Source organism: Stegodyphus dumicola, chromosome X1 (genome assembly GCF_044657685.1).
Source record: "Stegodyphus dumicola isolate Sdum_Otavi_A_Nest chromosome X1, ASM4465768v1".
Taxonomy (NCBI): domain Eukaryota; kingdom Metazoa; phylum Arthropoda; class Arachnida; order Araneae; family Eresidae; genus Stegodyphus; species Stegodyphus dumicola.
The window spans coordinates 160,836,360-160,852,568 of NC_140780.1; the positions used below are offsets into that span (position 1 = coordinate 160,836,360).

General features: G+C 30.7%; 1 protein-coding gene across 2 annotated transcripts in view; it reads left to right on the forward strand.

Moving 5' to 3' along the window:
* Positions 1-3,587: 3,587 nt before the first annotated feature.
* l(2)gd1 (lethal (2) giant discs 1) overlaps positions 3,588-16,209 on the forward strand; it is a 200,315-nt gene continuing 187,693 nt past the window's right edge. The window contains exon 1 of one of the 2 annotated variants that reach the window (XM_035368889.2): positions 3,588-3,743. In XM_035368889.2, coding sequence (XP_035224780.2) covers positions 3,681-3,743 — 63 coding nt within the window. In that variant the 5' untranslated portion in view covers positions 3,588-3,680. Of the gene's footprint in view, positions 3,744-13,719; positions 14,003-16,209 lie in introns of those variants that run through there. The other variant, XM_035368890.2, reaches the window with a different exon arrangement.

Here is a 16,209-nt window from a genome sequence, read left to right on the forward strand (position 1 = left end):
TCCAAAAAATTCACCCTTCCATGAATTTTCTCCCAGAAGAACAATTCGGTTTTCGTAATCATCATAGCACTTGCCACCAACTTCTTAGAGTTATCAACATTATCACTGAAGGCTACAACTGCAAGCTTCCGACCGGTGGTATATTTCTGGATATCGCGAAAGCTTTTGACAGGGTATGGCATCGAGGACTTATTTACAAACTAATCACTCTCAATTTTCCAGATCATTTTATTCGCTTAATAGCCTCTTCTCTCAGCAACAGAACATTCAGAATCAAAATCGGTACTGCATACTCTACCACCAGAGTAATCAATGCTGGTGTCCCACAGGGGTCGGCACTTTCGCCGTACCTTTTTAATATTTATACACAAGATATCCCTAAAGACCCTTCTGTTCATCTTGCACTCTTTGCCGATGGCACCGCCATACTTACTAAAGCCTGCACTGTTATCGCCGTAAGAAACCAACTCCAAAGCTATCTCATAAAACTGGAAAAATGGCTTACCCTTTGGAGGATTAAAATTAACACTGATAAAACTAAGGCAATAATTTTCCGTAAAGGAAACATGAAATACTATCCTCCACCCCCTGAAATATTTGACGAAGAAATAGACTGGACTAATGAAACCAAATACCTTGGAGTCACCCTTGACCAAAAACTTACCTTCAGAACCCATTTCCGGTCCGTAGTACAAAAATTTAAAATCACCGCAGCTACTATGCGACCTCTTCTTGGTAGAAAAAGCAACTTATCTACTACAAACAAATTAATTCTATATCGCTCCATACTGCACCCAGCTCTTCTTTATGCAGCACCGATCTGGGGACATGCAGCTGAAATCAATATTAAACAATTACAAATTCTACAAAATAAAATTTTACGAGAAATTATCAATGCTCCTTGGTATATTCCCAACATCTACATCCACAGAGACCTTCGAATGGAACTTATTCAAGAGTATATTAAACGATTAGCGGTCAACTTCTTTTATTCAGTACAAACCCACAGTAATAGCCTTATTAGCACTCTCAGACACTCCCCGCGTCCAAAAGAAAAACATTGCTACCCTTGTGATATCCTCCCCACATAGGATTCACAACCTTAATTGACTCATTCACGCAAAACTGACTCTGCGGTTTTACCACCCGCGACTGCATCTTATAACGACACTGAACTTGAAACCCCCGCTTTTCTCGCCGCCGCTAGTGCGGACCTCACTCTCTTTCATCCGCCTCCCACACTCCTTTCACCCTTCTCTTTCTCCCTCCTCCCGATCTTTATCAGAAGTCGAGTAAAAAGATGTTTCTACATCTTGACACTCGAGAATAAAATACGATCTCTGTGTGTGATTTGTATTTTACACCCCCCCCCACGATGTTACACTCTTTAGTGGCAAAGTGCCCCACTTTCCCTTATTTTCACATCTTGTCTCTGCGACACCTTTGTTCTGTTTTTAGTACTTCCAGGAACCCATATTAAACGACAACTGGCAAAAAGCCTGCAATCCACGCAGGCTAAGTCCAGTATAACAGCGGAAAATGGAAATATGCTTGATTTTTCACCCATCGGTGCAGAAAGACTTAGCGGGTACAACAAAAGACATCTGTCCAAGGAGGTTAGAATATAAGGAGGGAGGGTTCGTAGTTTCCTCCACTATCGGGGAATGAATCTCCACCGAACAAGCGGCGTCCATGTTTGTAACTTCAAAACATTGCATTACGGCAGTGAAACGTACGTGTTTTTAAGATGTCCCGTGCATGTATTTCCCTCTAAAAATATGTAAAATTTATAATGAAATACTTCGCTATTGTTATTTTTTTGTTTCAAAGTTATAAAGATGATATCCGTAATTTACTACGCACAGAAAATCATTAAGAAATAAATAGTTCGAAATCTAAATGCATGTGCATAACATTAAAGCTTTTAAAAATAGAATTTGTTTAGGTTTTATTAGCAACCTGTTGGGTGTGCTTTCCAGTTTTTCCTTTAAGAAGTGCTATTTCTGATTTATTCACAATATTGTAATTTATTAAAGAATCATTTAAAATATATTTAACCTGAAATTAATAGCAGATAATTATCTAAAAAAATAGTTACAGGTTGCATATTATTAAAATGAAAGTTTTAGATTCTTTTCACAACTAACAACCTTATAACAACAAGAAAATAAATATTAATAAAATAAAACAGATTTATGTGAATTCAGTGACTTCAGTTTATGCGCATTTCATATTTATGAATCTCAAAGAAATTGCCTTGAATTAAGCTAAATTAGAGAAATATACCTATATTTTTGGATATATCTTTTCACCTGTTCAGTTATGTAAATATTTTACTTACTTTTATCGCTATACTGCCCACAAATTTGTGCAAAAACATTTTAACAACAGAAAAGTTAGTTTATCTTGATTATTCACATTATATTCTTAACAGTTCAAAAAACTTTAAAATGAATAATAATTAATACATAAAGAAAAGCATTACTTTATTTGACACCTTTAAAATTCATAAAAATAGTAACAATTGGTGTCTTACTTTTCATGAAAATTATCAAACGAATTACCTAAAACGTTCAAATTATACAGTTTAAAAACTAGCATACATCATTTTATGTTAAGGAACAAAGATACCAGCTATAAACAGAAACATTAAAATGTATTTAACATATTTTGATTATTATTAAGTCCCTTTTTTTACATCTGGAAAGAAAACAACATGACATTGTGATATTTTTTACCATGGTTATCAAATTACATAAAAAAAAGAAGAAAAAAAGAAAAGAAAAGAAAATCAATTCTTACGCGTGAAAAGTAATCCCAGGAATCCTTTTCGAAAATCTGTTTGTGCATCCATATACAACACAAGCTGACATGCTTCAAAAAGAAAAGAAAAGAAATATTGCAATTACAGACTTCCTTGCACAAGTCACAGCGATAGCAGGAACATGGCCGCCAAGCTTCACCGTTTGAGTTGAACCTTCCCTCCTTCTATTCTAACCTCCTTGCATCTGTCTACTTTGTCTGTCCAAGTATAAGTTGGCCTTGGTCTGTCTGACTCTTTTTCCGCCTCTCACACCTCCTTCCACACTACTCTTTTTCCTCCTCCCAGATTCTTATCAGAAGTCGAGTAAAAAGATGTTTCTACATCTTGACACTCGGGAATAAAATACGATCTGTGTGTGTGTGTGATAGTTTGAACTTGGTTTTAACTTCCTGATTTTTTTTTTTTTTTTTTAGTGAAAATAGATCGATGAGTGCATGGACAAAGTCAAGCAGTGCGTAATGCCGAATTTGTTTGATTCTCTGATGTTTTTATAAATGAAAATAGATTGATGTGTGCCTGGACACCGTGTTTGTGCAATTCTTTGACTTCTTAGTTTGGTTTTGTGTAGCGGCCATCTTGAAAGTGTGCCTTCCTGGCGCCGATCTTGACGTCAAAAAACAAGAGGCACCCAATTATAAGTTTTTACCAAGCACTTAAGTAATAAGTATTTAGATTTTGAACAGAATTATTCTAAAAATGCTTTAATATCCTTTGTACAGCTACAAACCATTTTATGAAATAAATAAACAAAGTGAAGTGAAGTGAAGTATTACGAATGAGACTTTCAAACAGTACATGGAGTCTTGTGTTTTGTTTTCTTAATCTCAGTATTAAACCAATCATTTCTTAATTTCACATGGCTACTAAAGCACGATCTCGTGGACCTAAGAGAGATCGGAAGCGCAATGAAGCCTCCGACGTTAGTTCTTTTAAATTTTATATATGATAAATTTTTAATAAATAACAATTTTTAATATGTTTTTTAATGAAGAGCAGTTTTCTAAAGACGGACCATCTATCTTCTTATATTCATTTAATGTGTTGTCATCTTACTTGAATAAAATTTCAGCATTTGAAATTAGGCAAAACAGAAACCTTCTTTTGGCGTAGATTTCGATAAAAATTCGACATGGTCACTCATTGGTTCCTGAAGAAAAAGATTGTAGATTTTTGTACTTGAAAAAAAGAGACCTGTGTCTGATCGCCCTTTTTTTTTTTTCGAAATCGGTAGAAGTTTTATCAAATTCTCCACCCAAATAAGGCTTTTGTTTCGCCTAATTCTGCATTGACGTGTTTCTCTTCCAATTTGAAACTTTCAATAATTAGTATTTGAAATTTTGCATATTAAGAAAGTTAGAAGAAATTTTTAATTTAACCTTTAAGTGTATTGCTAGAGATAATATGCTTTTCGAAAGAGCTTTACACTCACATTATGCTTTTACAAACTTGCATAATCATCTTGAGTATCAAGTAACAGTTGACACATTTTAAGGAAATTAATTAAATATGATGAAATAACTGTCCCAAATTATTTAACATTTACTAATAGGATAAAAAATAAACCTCTTTCATTAAGACATTGCTTTAAAAAATTATCATACTCTCTGGGGAATTTGCAGAAGTTAAAACGTGCAGTTCCTATTTAAAATTAATTGAAATTTATTCTTAAACTGGGATTAATTTTAGAGAAATGCTATGGTCATTTTTCTAAAATAAATATCAATCTTTTTGAATTTTGTTTCTTTTTCTAAAATATATATATGCCTTTCTATGAGTTTCGTTTCATTTTTAAATTGGCATGGTTCTTGGTGATGTCTGTGCACTATAATATTTTGGCTGCATTTGAAATGATACTGTACTTGACCATCTTAACCATAAATGCAACCATATGACAGCATGACATAGTTATTGTAAGCTTCATTGGACTCATTATGTTTGATATCATATCTGCCTCCAGCATTTTCAGTGTCCTAGGCAATTAATGCTGCCCCATATAAGTTACCCATTAATATTTCAAAGTGAAATGTTCCTTTGTTTAGTGTTCACTTACTCAAGTTGTCTGAAAAATCAACGTCCTAGATGGCAGCCTTTGTTGCCTATGCTCAGAGCTGGCTAGGATTAGTATTACTTTCTTCTCTTATATTTTCAATATTTGCAATTCATTGAAGTTTAGGACTAAGCACTATCTTGGATGGATGCAGGTAAAGTCCTGCTTTTTTACACTTAATACATTAGCAGCCAGAAGCAATCAAGAAAATTTACTACTGCAGACTCCTACAATTTCAAAACAAATATGTTAAAAGTTTACGATTATAGGTATTGTGATTTGATTATAATTTTCCTTTATTATCATGCTTATCAGATTATTAAACATCAGATCATGATTACAATAATTTGTCTTTAAGTTACTAATTAGTAATCATAATTATAGTCAGACTTTCAGGTGTTAAAAAATATCATACTTAACATTGCTAACTAATTTCAAAAAAATTTTCAAAAGGTTTTGAGCATCTTGCTGTTAACTATAAATATCAATTCAAGGATCCTGAGAGAGACTCGCATAAGAATATGATTGAGGGCACATGTGGTGCCATTAAGAGTGTTATAAATAGGCACTGCAAACAGAACTTTGCTTTTTACTTAGCAGAGTGTGTAAGGCAGAAAAATTCATTAAAAAAATATTCAACAGTTTGGTTGAATCTGTTAAAGAATTATATCTGCCATACACTGAAGATTCTGAAGAAGACAGGTGAGTTAATATTTTTTATCATTTGAAGAGATTATTTTTTAGCATTATGCATATATATTATTGTGTATTGTGTCAGGGAAACGATTTTGAATACAACTTATGCCAAATTAGTGTATGCACAATTTGAAATATAAGCAATAAAGAAATTAATGTACTATTAATAAAAAATCTTGTCACATATATGAAACATTTTTATTAGTTGTAAATTTAGTTTTAGTTTAATTTAATTTAAGAAATTTTCAACCAGTTTCTATTAATTTAATGTTTGTGTTTTTTGTGCGTTATGCTTTTATAGTATTAACATGTCAGTAAAATTAAGCCTGCGTGCAAATAAGTTGAATATCTTAAGTAATTTAAATTAGAGATTTCCAACCATTTTTAATGTTTGTCTTTTAAATTTGCAGATGAATTTTATAATGGATAATTCAAAGGGAGGGGGAGGAATTATCCGGTTGATCTTTACAATATGGTAACTGGTAGTTTGGCGACATTTTGGAGGCGATAAAGGTTACTACCTGGGACTTTGGTAATAATGTGAGCAGTACTCAGCTCCGATTACGCATTATTTTGTGTGGGGGAAATGAGAGATCATGGGATATGTCATGTGATATTAATGGACGAATTACGGTTCTTTAATCGGAAAAGGGGGGAATTTGGACAAGTATCTGTGGATATATATTATTTTGTATTAAGCTTCATTGTGTGTTGTGTGAAGTAGGGTTGAATAATTTTGGGATTGTATGGCGCTGTCTAAAGTGAATTGTAGATGTGATAAGGAGAATTTTTTTTTTAATCAAATTCTATCAAATTCGGAAAAAAAATCGTTCAGTAATTTTATTGAATCCATAATAAAAGTGTATCCACCATGTAAGGAAGATTCGGAAGAAGATTAGGTTAGTTAGACTTTGTTAAGAATGTGAGTAGTATTCAGTTCTGATTACGCATTATTTTGTGTGAGGGAAATGAGAGACCATGGGATATGTTATGTGATATTAATGAACGAATTACTGTTCTTTAATTGGGAAAAAATCTGGCAATTTTGTATTTGGCTTTATTCTGTGTTGTGTGAAATAGTGTTTGTGAATTTTTGGATCCCATGGCCGTAACTAAAGTGAATTCGAAATGGGTATTTAGTGGTATTGAAAAGGATAGTAATAAATGTTTTTTAAGGTTGTGCGAGAGAGAAATAAAGATGTTTTATTATGTTATTTATTTTACCTAGTATCTTGCTTTGAAAGATAAGTATGATTTTAAAGATTCTGAAACAGAAGTAAGAAAAGTGTATCCGCCACGTAATCAAGATTCTGAAGAAGATTAGGTAAGTTAGTATTTTTAATTATTTGAGGATATTATTTTTATGCATTGTTGTAAATGTAAGGTGGAAAGGAATTTGGTATTATTGGGAAAATTGTTATTAGCAATGATTTAGTTTGAAGTAATTAGGATTGTAAGGTAATTTTTATTAATTTAATGTATGTGCTCATTTATATTTTAAGTAGTGTTTTTGAATTTAATTATATTTTAATGAAATGATAGTTATTTTGTGAATTTTATGTTTGTAGGAATTTGGTATACGTTTAAGTTGAAATAAACGTGCATGGAAATAATTTAAATATTTGATGATATTAAGTATTTGTAATGCTTGAGGTATGAATTCGTTGGTGACGTGTATAATGTAATAGATGATTTAGAGGTAAAAGTTTTTGGATATTCTATTTATTTTATATGTGGAAATGTTGATATTTGTAAAGGGTAAATACTTTTTCGCGATCACGTAATTTCATATATGTTCTTTTTACCGGGTTTAAAGATTGAGAAAATTGTCATGTATTTTCGTGAAATTTTTTTAATTTATGAGAAAAAAGCAGTGTACATGGATATAGTGAAGAGTGTGCGCAATGCCATTTTTGTGCAATTCTGGGATGTTTTTTTAAGTAAAAATAAGTCGACGTGTACATGGTTTAGTGATATCTTAATGAAATGATAGTTATTTTGTGAATTTTATGCTTGTAGGAATTTGGTATACGTTTAAGTTGAAATAAACGTGCATGGAAATAATTTAAATATTTGATACTAAGTATTTGTAATGCTTGCAGTATGAATTCGTTGGTGACGTGTATAATGTAACAGATGATTTAGAGGTAAAAGTTTTTGGATATTTTATTTATTTTATATGTGGAAATGTTCATATTTGTAAAGGGTAAATACTTTTTCGCGATCAGGTAATTTCATATATGTTCTTTTTACCGGGTTTAAAGATTGAGAAAATTGTCATGTATTTTCGTGAAATTTTTGTAATTTATGAGAAAAAAGCAGTGTACATGGATATAGTGAAGAGTGTGCGCAATGCCATTTTTGTGCAATTCTGGGATTTTTTTTAAGTAAAAATAAGTTGGCGTGTACATGGTTTATGTGTATGTGTTATTTTGAAAAATGCATAAGGAGAATGGTATTGTGCAGTTTTTTCTAATTTTGCAGTGAATATTTGTCATGATTAAGCAGTTTTGTTTGATAAAATTTCTAGCATAAGTGTAATTCGGCTAGTAGATTGTTGGAAGAAGTGTTCAGGAGATAAAAAGAAAAGAAACATGTCTTTACTTCGTGAAGACAAAATGGCTGCGGGGAAAAAAAAATAGAGGGTTGCTGTAGGAGAGTTGGTCGCCAAATTTTCGCCCCAAAATCGCCAAGTTACCATAATGTAAAGATCAACCAATTATCCAATTTTCTGTGTATTTTATATGTACATATATATTTCATCCTAGGAAAGAGATATATGCAAGGTTAATGTATGGAAACTTGAATAGAATACATATTTTTTAGCGATCAGGTATTTTATTTTCGTATGTATTCTTTTTACTGATTTCAAAGATTCACCAAATTTTTGCTGCATTTTCTTGCAAATTTTTCTAATTTATGCAAGAGATTATTTAAATATTACAGATATAAATTAATCCTACAAAATACAGATTTCTGTATATGTTTGTTTTGCAAAGAATTTCGATTGACTTTTCAATGAATAAGCATTTTGAAACAATTTCGCATGTAATTTTCAATCCCAAATCTTCTACCACAAGTGTGATTGGCTGAAGACCAGCACAGAAAGTTGAAAGAGAAAAAAAAAAAAAAAAAAGGTTTAAAAAGAGACATGCTTTTACAATGCGAAAACTAAATGTCATCCCCTCCCTAAAAAAAAGAAACAGTGTTTGCTGTCTGAGGGTTATTCCCTAAACTTTCATTAAAAAAATCACTGAAATACCATAAATCAAAGATTCGCCGTTATATTTTTATTCAAGTCAACAAATAAAAATGCTGATAATTGGCATTTGATTATGAATTTGAACCTCAATAAAATATCATGATTATATGTACAAGCTGTAAATCATCAGTTGATTTTTTCCATCTAAATTTCTCTACATCCTTTTCCTAAATATCATTATTGGTTTCAATTGGCAGAAAAAGCTGAATGTTTATTTAATGTGTATTTCCTCTTCAAATTTCGTGGCTTTTTTTTTTTTTTTTTTTTTCCCTTCATGATTTTGTATTTGTGTTTTTGGCAGCTTCTGAAGCTCAGTTTACATTTATTTCAAAGTTAAACAATGAAAATCAGCCCTATATTTGCAAATTTTCACAGGACTAGTTTCGATTGCTTTTACCAAACCATTACTCTCAGCTGCCAAAGCACCATATATGACATTTGTACCGTTTTCTGTGAGAAATCTTAAGGTTGGTATCTACAAGAAATTTTGGAAGCAGCCCTGAAAATGAATCTCCAGTCATTAGATATCTTGCCAAAATTTGGCTGTACATTCTTATGCCTTGCCATGTGATTGTATATTAGCACTGGCTGCATGTTTTTGTACCTCAGCATGTTATTGTATATTAGCACTGTGTTGTATTTTTGCTGTCGCTATGTGTTATTTTATTCATTTTTGAATTCACATTGTTTATTTAAAAATATATTCATTGCATTTTTTTCTAAATATGACACTAACAGAAGATTTTAATTTACGAAGTAACGAGGTGGAGGCCATATCAGGGTTTGTACAGTCTTTAAGAGTCCTTAAAAGTCCTTAGGTTTTTTTGGAATAAATTTTTGGTCTTTAAAAGTCCTTAATTTAGGCAAAAATCAGTAGAAGGTCCTTAATTTTATTTATCTGAAATTTCTGTCTGTTTTTACTACTGCCATTTTGAGTGTGAATTAGTATTTCCGAGAAATAGTTTTGCTGATTCACTGACATATATGGTTACCTTTTGAATGAGTGAATGGTTTCATGGGTTATATATAATTTGTTCCTATTTCTAATATAAATGGTGGGATATTCTAGTTTCTTAGCAAGAAGTGAAACGTAAGCATTTCAAAATTAATTTTTTCTAATGGAGAGCTCGTAAACAAATTTTCGCTTTTGGTGATGTAAATTCTTTTATTTAACGGTTCTAAATTTGGCAACGTATCAACATTTTGTCAATTTTAAGATCAGTTTTTATTAGAAAACTTTAAATTTCGAGATCAGGTAATTTTTCGAAAATTTTTTAAAAAACATTTTTACATCGATAAATTTTATTAAAATAATTGTAATGTATCGAAATTATATTTTAAAAATAGCATTAAAATAAAACATTTTTATGTTTCGTTGCCATATTATAAAGTTTCATTTTGCCAACTTATTATTGTACAATATTTTGAATCTGAAAAATAAACAAGGTATAATGCTATCAAGCACGTTTTACAAAACAATTCTTAGCAAAATCAAAATTACCTATGTAATTGATTAAAAATATTTTTTAATTTTTTCGGTACTTACGTATTATCGCAACCAGGTGGCGCTATTTGTAAGTTTGAGTAAAAAAGTATGAATAGAAAGAAAATGTACATTTATTAATTACAGATAATTTTTAATACAGTTTTTTATATTATTTTGTTTTAAAATATAAAATAGCAATTAAACCCTTCCGGTTTCGAATTTGAATAAGTTGCAGAATTATTTTTTCGGCGGAAATCTTTTGTGTATTGCTTTTAGCACTGATTGAAAACCATATTCGCCATAACCATGTACACGTCGACTTATTTTTACTTAAAAAAACATCCCAGAATTGCACAATAAATGGCATTGCGCACACTCTTGACTTTATCCATGTACACTGCTATTTTCTCATAAATTACAAAAATTTGCACGAAAATGCAGGAAAATTTTGTGAATCTCCACATGCTGTTTTTACAAAACTACGTATAACACGTGGGGTTTTCGTAAGTAGGCTCGCCAAATTTGGCAATTTATGCGAATTTTGGCCTGGTAAGTACCATTTTTTCATAGGAAGAGTTTTCCCCATGTCTCGCAATATGCATCAGTTTTCTCTATAAAATTAATTTTACGCTTGCCTACCCACCTTTCTTTTTTTTTTTTTTTTTTTCAAAATACTTCTGGCTTTTTGCTATTAAAGAATTGGTAGGGATAATTTTAGATTTTATGTAAGGATTTTAGACACTGCAGATTGGAAAGGTTAGAAGGATTTGAAGGCAAGGTTTATAGACCCTTAATTCTAGAAGATTCCAGAAATATGTGACCAAATGAAAAATGTCTCCATGGTATTAATACATTTCTGGGTATTTTACAGAAAGTTTGCGATGAATTTCTTACTTTGAGAACGTCTCAAAGAACAATGAAAACATAATATTTGAATGTTTTACTTCTGATACTAGAATCATTTTCTTAACATGTTTATCTTCCCTTTATTTTCATTACTTTTCACTAGACACAAGCATGGAAAATATCAAAAATGCTTTTAATCTTATCACATGGACAGGTGTTATAGAAGGGAATTTTTTTATTAATAAAGAAATTGAAAACTGACAATTTAAAAGATTCATCTAAATATGCCTTAATGTATCATACACAGAGCTGGACTAGGCATTTTTCCACCTGATGCAATCTCTGTGGATCCTAAATTCTGCTTCCAATGCGTGCTCTAAATTCTAAAATTTATGACATTACTGGATTTTGTTGCTCAGTGTGTCACAAAATTCTAAAACTTTTGCCACACTAGTTCTATAACCAGTCCGTACCATATATGTTTCATATTTCTTATGAATGTTAATATTACTAAAGAAATAAAATTAGCAACTTTTTCTATGCATTTATTTATTTATTATTATTATTATTTTTTTTTTTTACAATACTAGAAATCTTTAATTAAATCCAAAAATTCTAAAATGAAAAGGAAATATGTCGAAGAAAGAAACTGAATACATAAGAAAATTCTTCTAAGATATGTACAGTTATTATTATGTAAATTACCCAGTTGTTTATGATTTTAGCCTTTACTATAATTTCCCATTTCTATTTCCTCATATGATTACTGAGCCAGCTTAAATTAAAATTAAATTGTATAGTCTTTGACTGCTTGCCCACATTTTTAGTTTCAATACGACTGTTCTTGATTAATTACATCACCACAAGTTGTAATTGATTTTGTTATCATGAGAACATGCCTTAATGTTCTAAGTTCTTTTTTAAATAAAGAGGTTTATTTAACCTTTGTCTGACATTGTAGTTACTTTCAGACATAGCGATAATTTGCCTCAAGTCTGCCAGGAGGTTTTGGACTATTTAACTTTTACCAGATCAAGTAAACCCTCATAGCTGCATTGTGGAGAGGTTGACAGGTTAGGAGATAAAGCATGCAGAGACTAGTGAGAACATTGACTTGCATATTGCGACAAATTTCTGGTTGTTAGAAAAGATGGTTAACCTTCCAGCACGCGTGCTTGGCAATTTTACATGAGCACGCGCGCGTCGTAATTTTTACGACATCCGTTATTTTACCATTTTTGGCACGAAAAATGACAGATATGAGTGAATATTGATAATAAATTTGTTAAGAAATAAAATATTAATCTTATTATTGCAAAATACAAATGATATCACATTCAAATATAAGTAAATTATTTTTAAGTTCTTACGTTAGTGAAATGGAAATGCAATGATGTATTTCATTATAGAAAATTAAAAATTTATTGTTTAATAATTATATTTTAAAATCGAAGCTAATTTTAATATTCATCAAAGACAAGTGTAGACAATAAAAAAGGAAAACACATTGGTAGGAAAAAAAGTAAGTTTAGCATTACTTACTTCTGCAAGGAAATTTACTAATTACTGGTTACAAAAACGCTCTTTAAACTAACTTTAATGTTAATATTTATTTCTAAAAAATAGAAATAAAAGAAAATAAGGAATGGAAATTGCTATTGTTATCCCATCCAAAGGTTTTCTTATCTTCATCAGATAATTCTTGAAGAATCCGAGCAAAATTAGCTGGTTGCACATATTTTTTTCCCATGAGAACTGATATAAAATTTACAGAGCCAAATGTATTCAAATTAAAATAATACAGGGCAATTAATAACACAACATTACAAATATTTGAGAAAAAAAAAATATTTTACGAATTTTAAAACACGACCACGTGCGTGTCGTAAATTTTATGAAAAAGATGCCACGTAGCACAAAAGCCCAGTTAAAAAAAAAAAAAACTCAAATGACTTCCTGTTGGCGCATTCCATGATGTGGGGAAGGGTAGAAAGGAGGAATAGAAATGACCTTCAGACGTCTCAGCGATATGCGAAAAATTTGCATTCAGAACTGAATTTGTCGTAAATTTGGCGCATACGCGCGTGCTGGAAGGTTAAAGAGAAGGAAATCAATATATAAACTAGCCAAAATGTCTGGGAAGGCTTCAAATTAAAAAGACGCATAAATATTTTGTTGAGTGTTGTTGTTAAAAAGCATAAATGTTTTATAGCTTTTAATGTGTAATTATCCTTATATCGTTTAAAAAACAATGTCATAAATTACATGTATTTTAAACTGTGAAATTTTATTAGATTGTGATTTTAATAGGGTTTTTTAACAAATATTATTAAAAAATAAATATAATTTAATAGTGTCCATGTTAATCCATTATGACTTAGGTTATCTAACTACCTAATTTAATTATTTATAACTAACTGCTTACCCTTGAAAATTATCTCTGCATATTAAAGCCAGTTATTGCCTTTCATTCATCCTTACTATGGTCATAAGATAAAACACAAAAACGTAAAAATTAATGTAAAACTTATTCTTTGCATCTAGTGAGACTTAAAATAATACAAAACAACTGGGTTGGAATCCCTGGAACTTTACATGGAGCTATGACACTAACTGCATCAGACAGAGCCCGACCTAACTTTCAAAAACTTGCCAACCATGCCTACATCAGGCCCTTCAGGTGTGTTCTAATCAGCAGGTCTCTCTTTAGGCCAGCAGCAGCGGTGACAGCACCCAGTCTTTGGTTATGAATCGTGCTGATTATGATCTTATTTCTCATTTTAATCTATGCTGCTTGACATAAAATCTACCTGCTGTTTACTAAACCTGTTGACTGAGCAAGTAAGTGACAAAATGAGTTATTAAAAAAAATCAACATAAAGCTTATCGTTAGTAAAACACAAATAAAATGTCACTTATCTTCTTTCCAACCATTAAGTGTAAAATATTTAATGCTACTTGATACATTTTATGCAGTTGAGTTCATTCTCAAACATATTAATAATTTTGTTAATTCATGTTTAATAATAATTCATCCTACTTACTGATCTATTTTATTTTTAGGATGGTATTACAAATGTGAAGTTCAGGCATAGATAATATTTTTAATTGAATTTATTCTGTTCCCATTTGCTTATAGGCCCTTAATTTTTTTCATTAATGGTTTTTAAAAGTCCTTAAAAGTACTTAATTTCCATGTGCAGAAATGTGTACGAACCCTGCATATCATTTTTTCAAGAAAAGAGTCTTTAACGTGACAAATGAATATGCGAAAATGGCCACAATATGAAACTTTGTGTCAACGACGAAACATTTGGAGATGCAGTCTTAAAAATTGCAAAATGTCCTCCATGTTGGAAATTGTTTCAGCATTTCCAGAATATTGTTTGTCTTTGCTATTAGATTCACAGATTCTTGGCCAGAGGAGTTGATATCCATGAAATGGTGTAACAAACGGCTTAATATGTGTGAAAATGTTTTTTGCACGCAATAAAGTAATAATAGAAAGGATTCTTAAAAATATTCGTAGGAAACAGCATGTGAGTAATATTGTTGTTTATTTTTTCATGAGCTTGGCAAAATTATAGCTGATATCTTGGCACAAATCTAAAATCACCAAATGTGGTTGCAGGCCACTATAGCGAAGAAGTACTGAAATTTCTTTTCATTTTGCTTTGTAATTCAAATTTATTGCTTGCTAAATATTAAATTTTGAGGCTGACATTTGTTTAAAATAATTTTAAGGAATTTAATTAACCACTAAATAACTTTCTTTTAACTCAAAATCAACATATTTATCTTTCTTTTATTTATTTAATTTTTCTTTGACAAATACAGAAAAAATACATACATTTGTATGTAAATAATTATAAGCTTTTTTATTTCTTACTACACATTGCATGGCATTTTTTCGACTTCAATAGTTTTTAACCTCGAGGGAAAATTACAAGAAACTTTATCTTGAATTATAGATGCTTATCGATCGGCCTAATTTTTTTTTTTTTCTTTTTAGACTTTTTAGTTTACTAATTTTCAACTGTTGAAAAGAAATTGTTCGCATAAAATACATATTCCCAAATGAAATGATTATTCTTATTGCAAAATTTATAACTGAGGGTATTTAACTTCTGACAAATGCGAGAATAGATTCATCAAATCTGTATCTTCAAATCTTTGAATAATATTTATATCTCAGTATAAATTCATTACCTCCATTTTTAGATTTTCTAATGTGTTACTTAGACTTGTTTTTAATAATAATGGAAATAATGTAAAATTGGACCCAAAATCTTTAAATTTTTGCTATAATAAATAATGTCATAGTAATGCTAATTAATTTATGGAAAACATATTAATAGGCTGCCAAGGTCTGTTTTCTTTGAAAGGAATATCTGTTGCTTTGATTAGAAAACATGGTTTTAGATTAGAAAACATAGTTTTAGTCTGTCAAATTGAAACTCTATTAATTCTTCCTTGGATTTCAATATTGAAATATTTATCCTTTCTTCCTCTTATGGGCTGTGGTCCAAGATATATGGGATAGGGTCCATGATAGATGGTCTGTAGTGAAGAATTGTTAATATCATTGTACCGGAATACATGACAACGGTTGGAAAGATGGTTATAAACAAGGACTGTTCTATTTCCATGGGTTGTAGTAGGTCTTTGCTTCATTAATTACTGTTATTATTTTCTGAAAGTTTTGAGAAAATCTAGACTGTTTGATATGAAAAGGATTTTTCTCATAATGCCGATAATTATTTCCTATGTATTTCCTTTCCTGCTATTTCCTAGGGTGGTTCTGAATGCAAGTTTTGCAGATAAGCAGCCTAAGTCTTTTGATGATTACGTAAGGATCTGCTAATACCACTTCTCTGATTCCAATGAGATTAATATTTATTTACATCTATTCATATTGAATATCACAAACAGAAGATCAACCATTGATCAATTGTTTTCACAATGTCTTAATGTTGCCGCTCCTCTTTTACTCAGTTGAATAAAAAAACTTGATGGCGACACAATAAATGGATGTGACTGAAGCAACG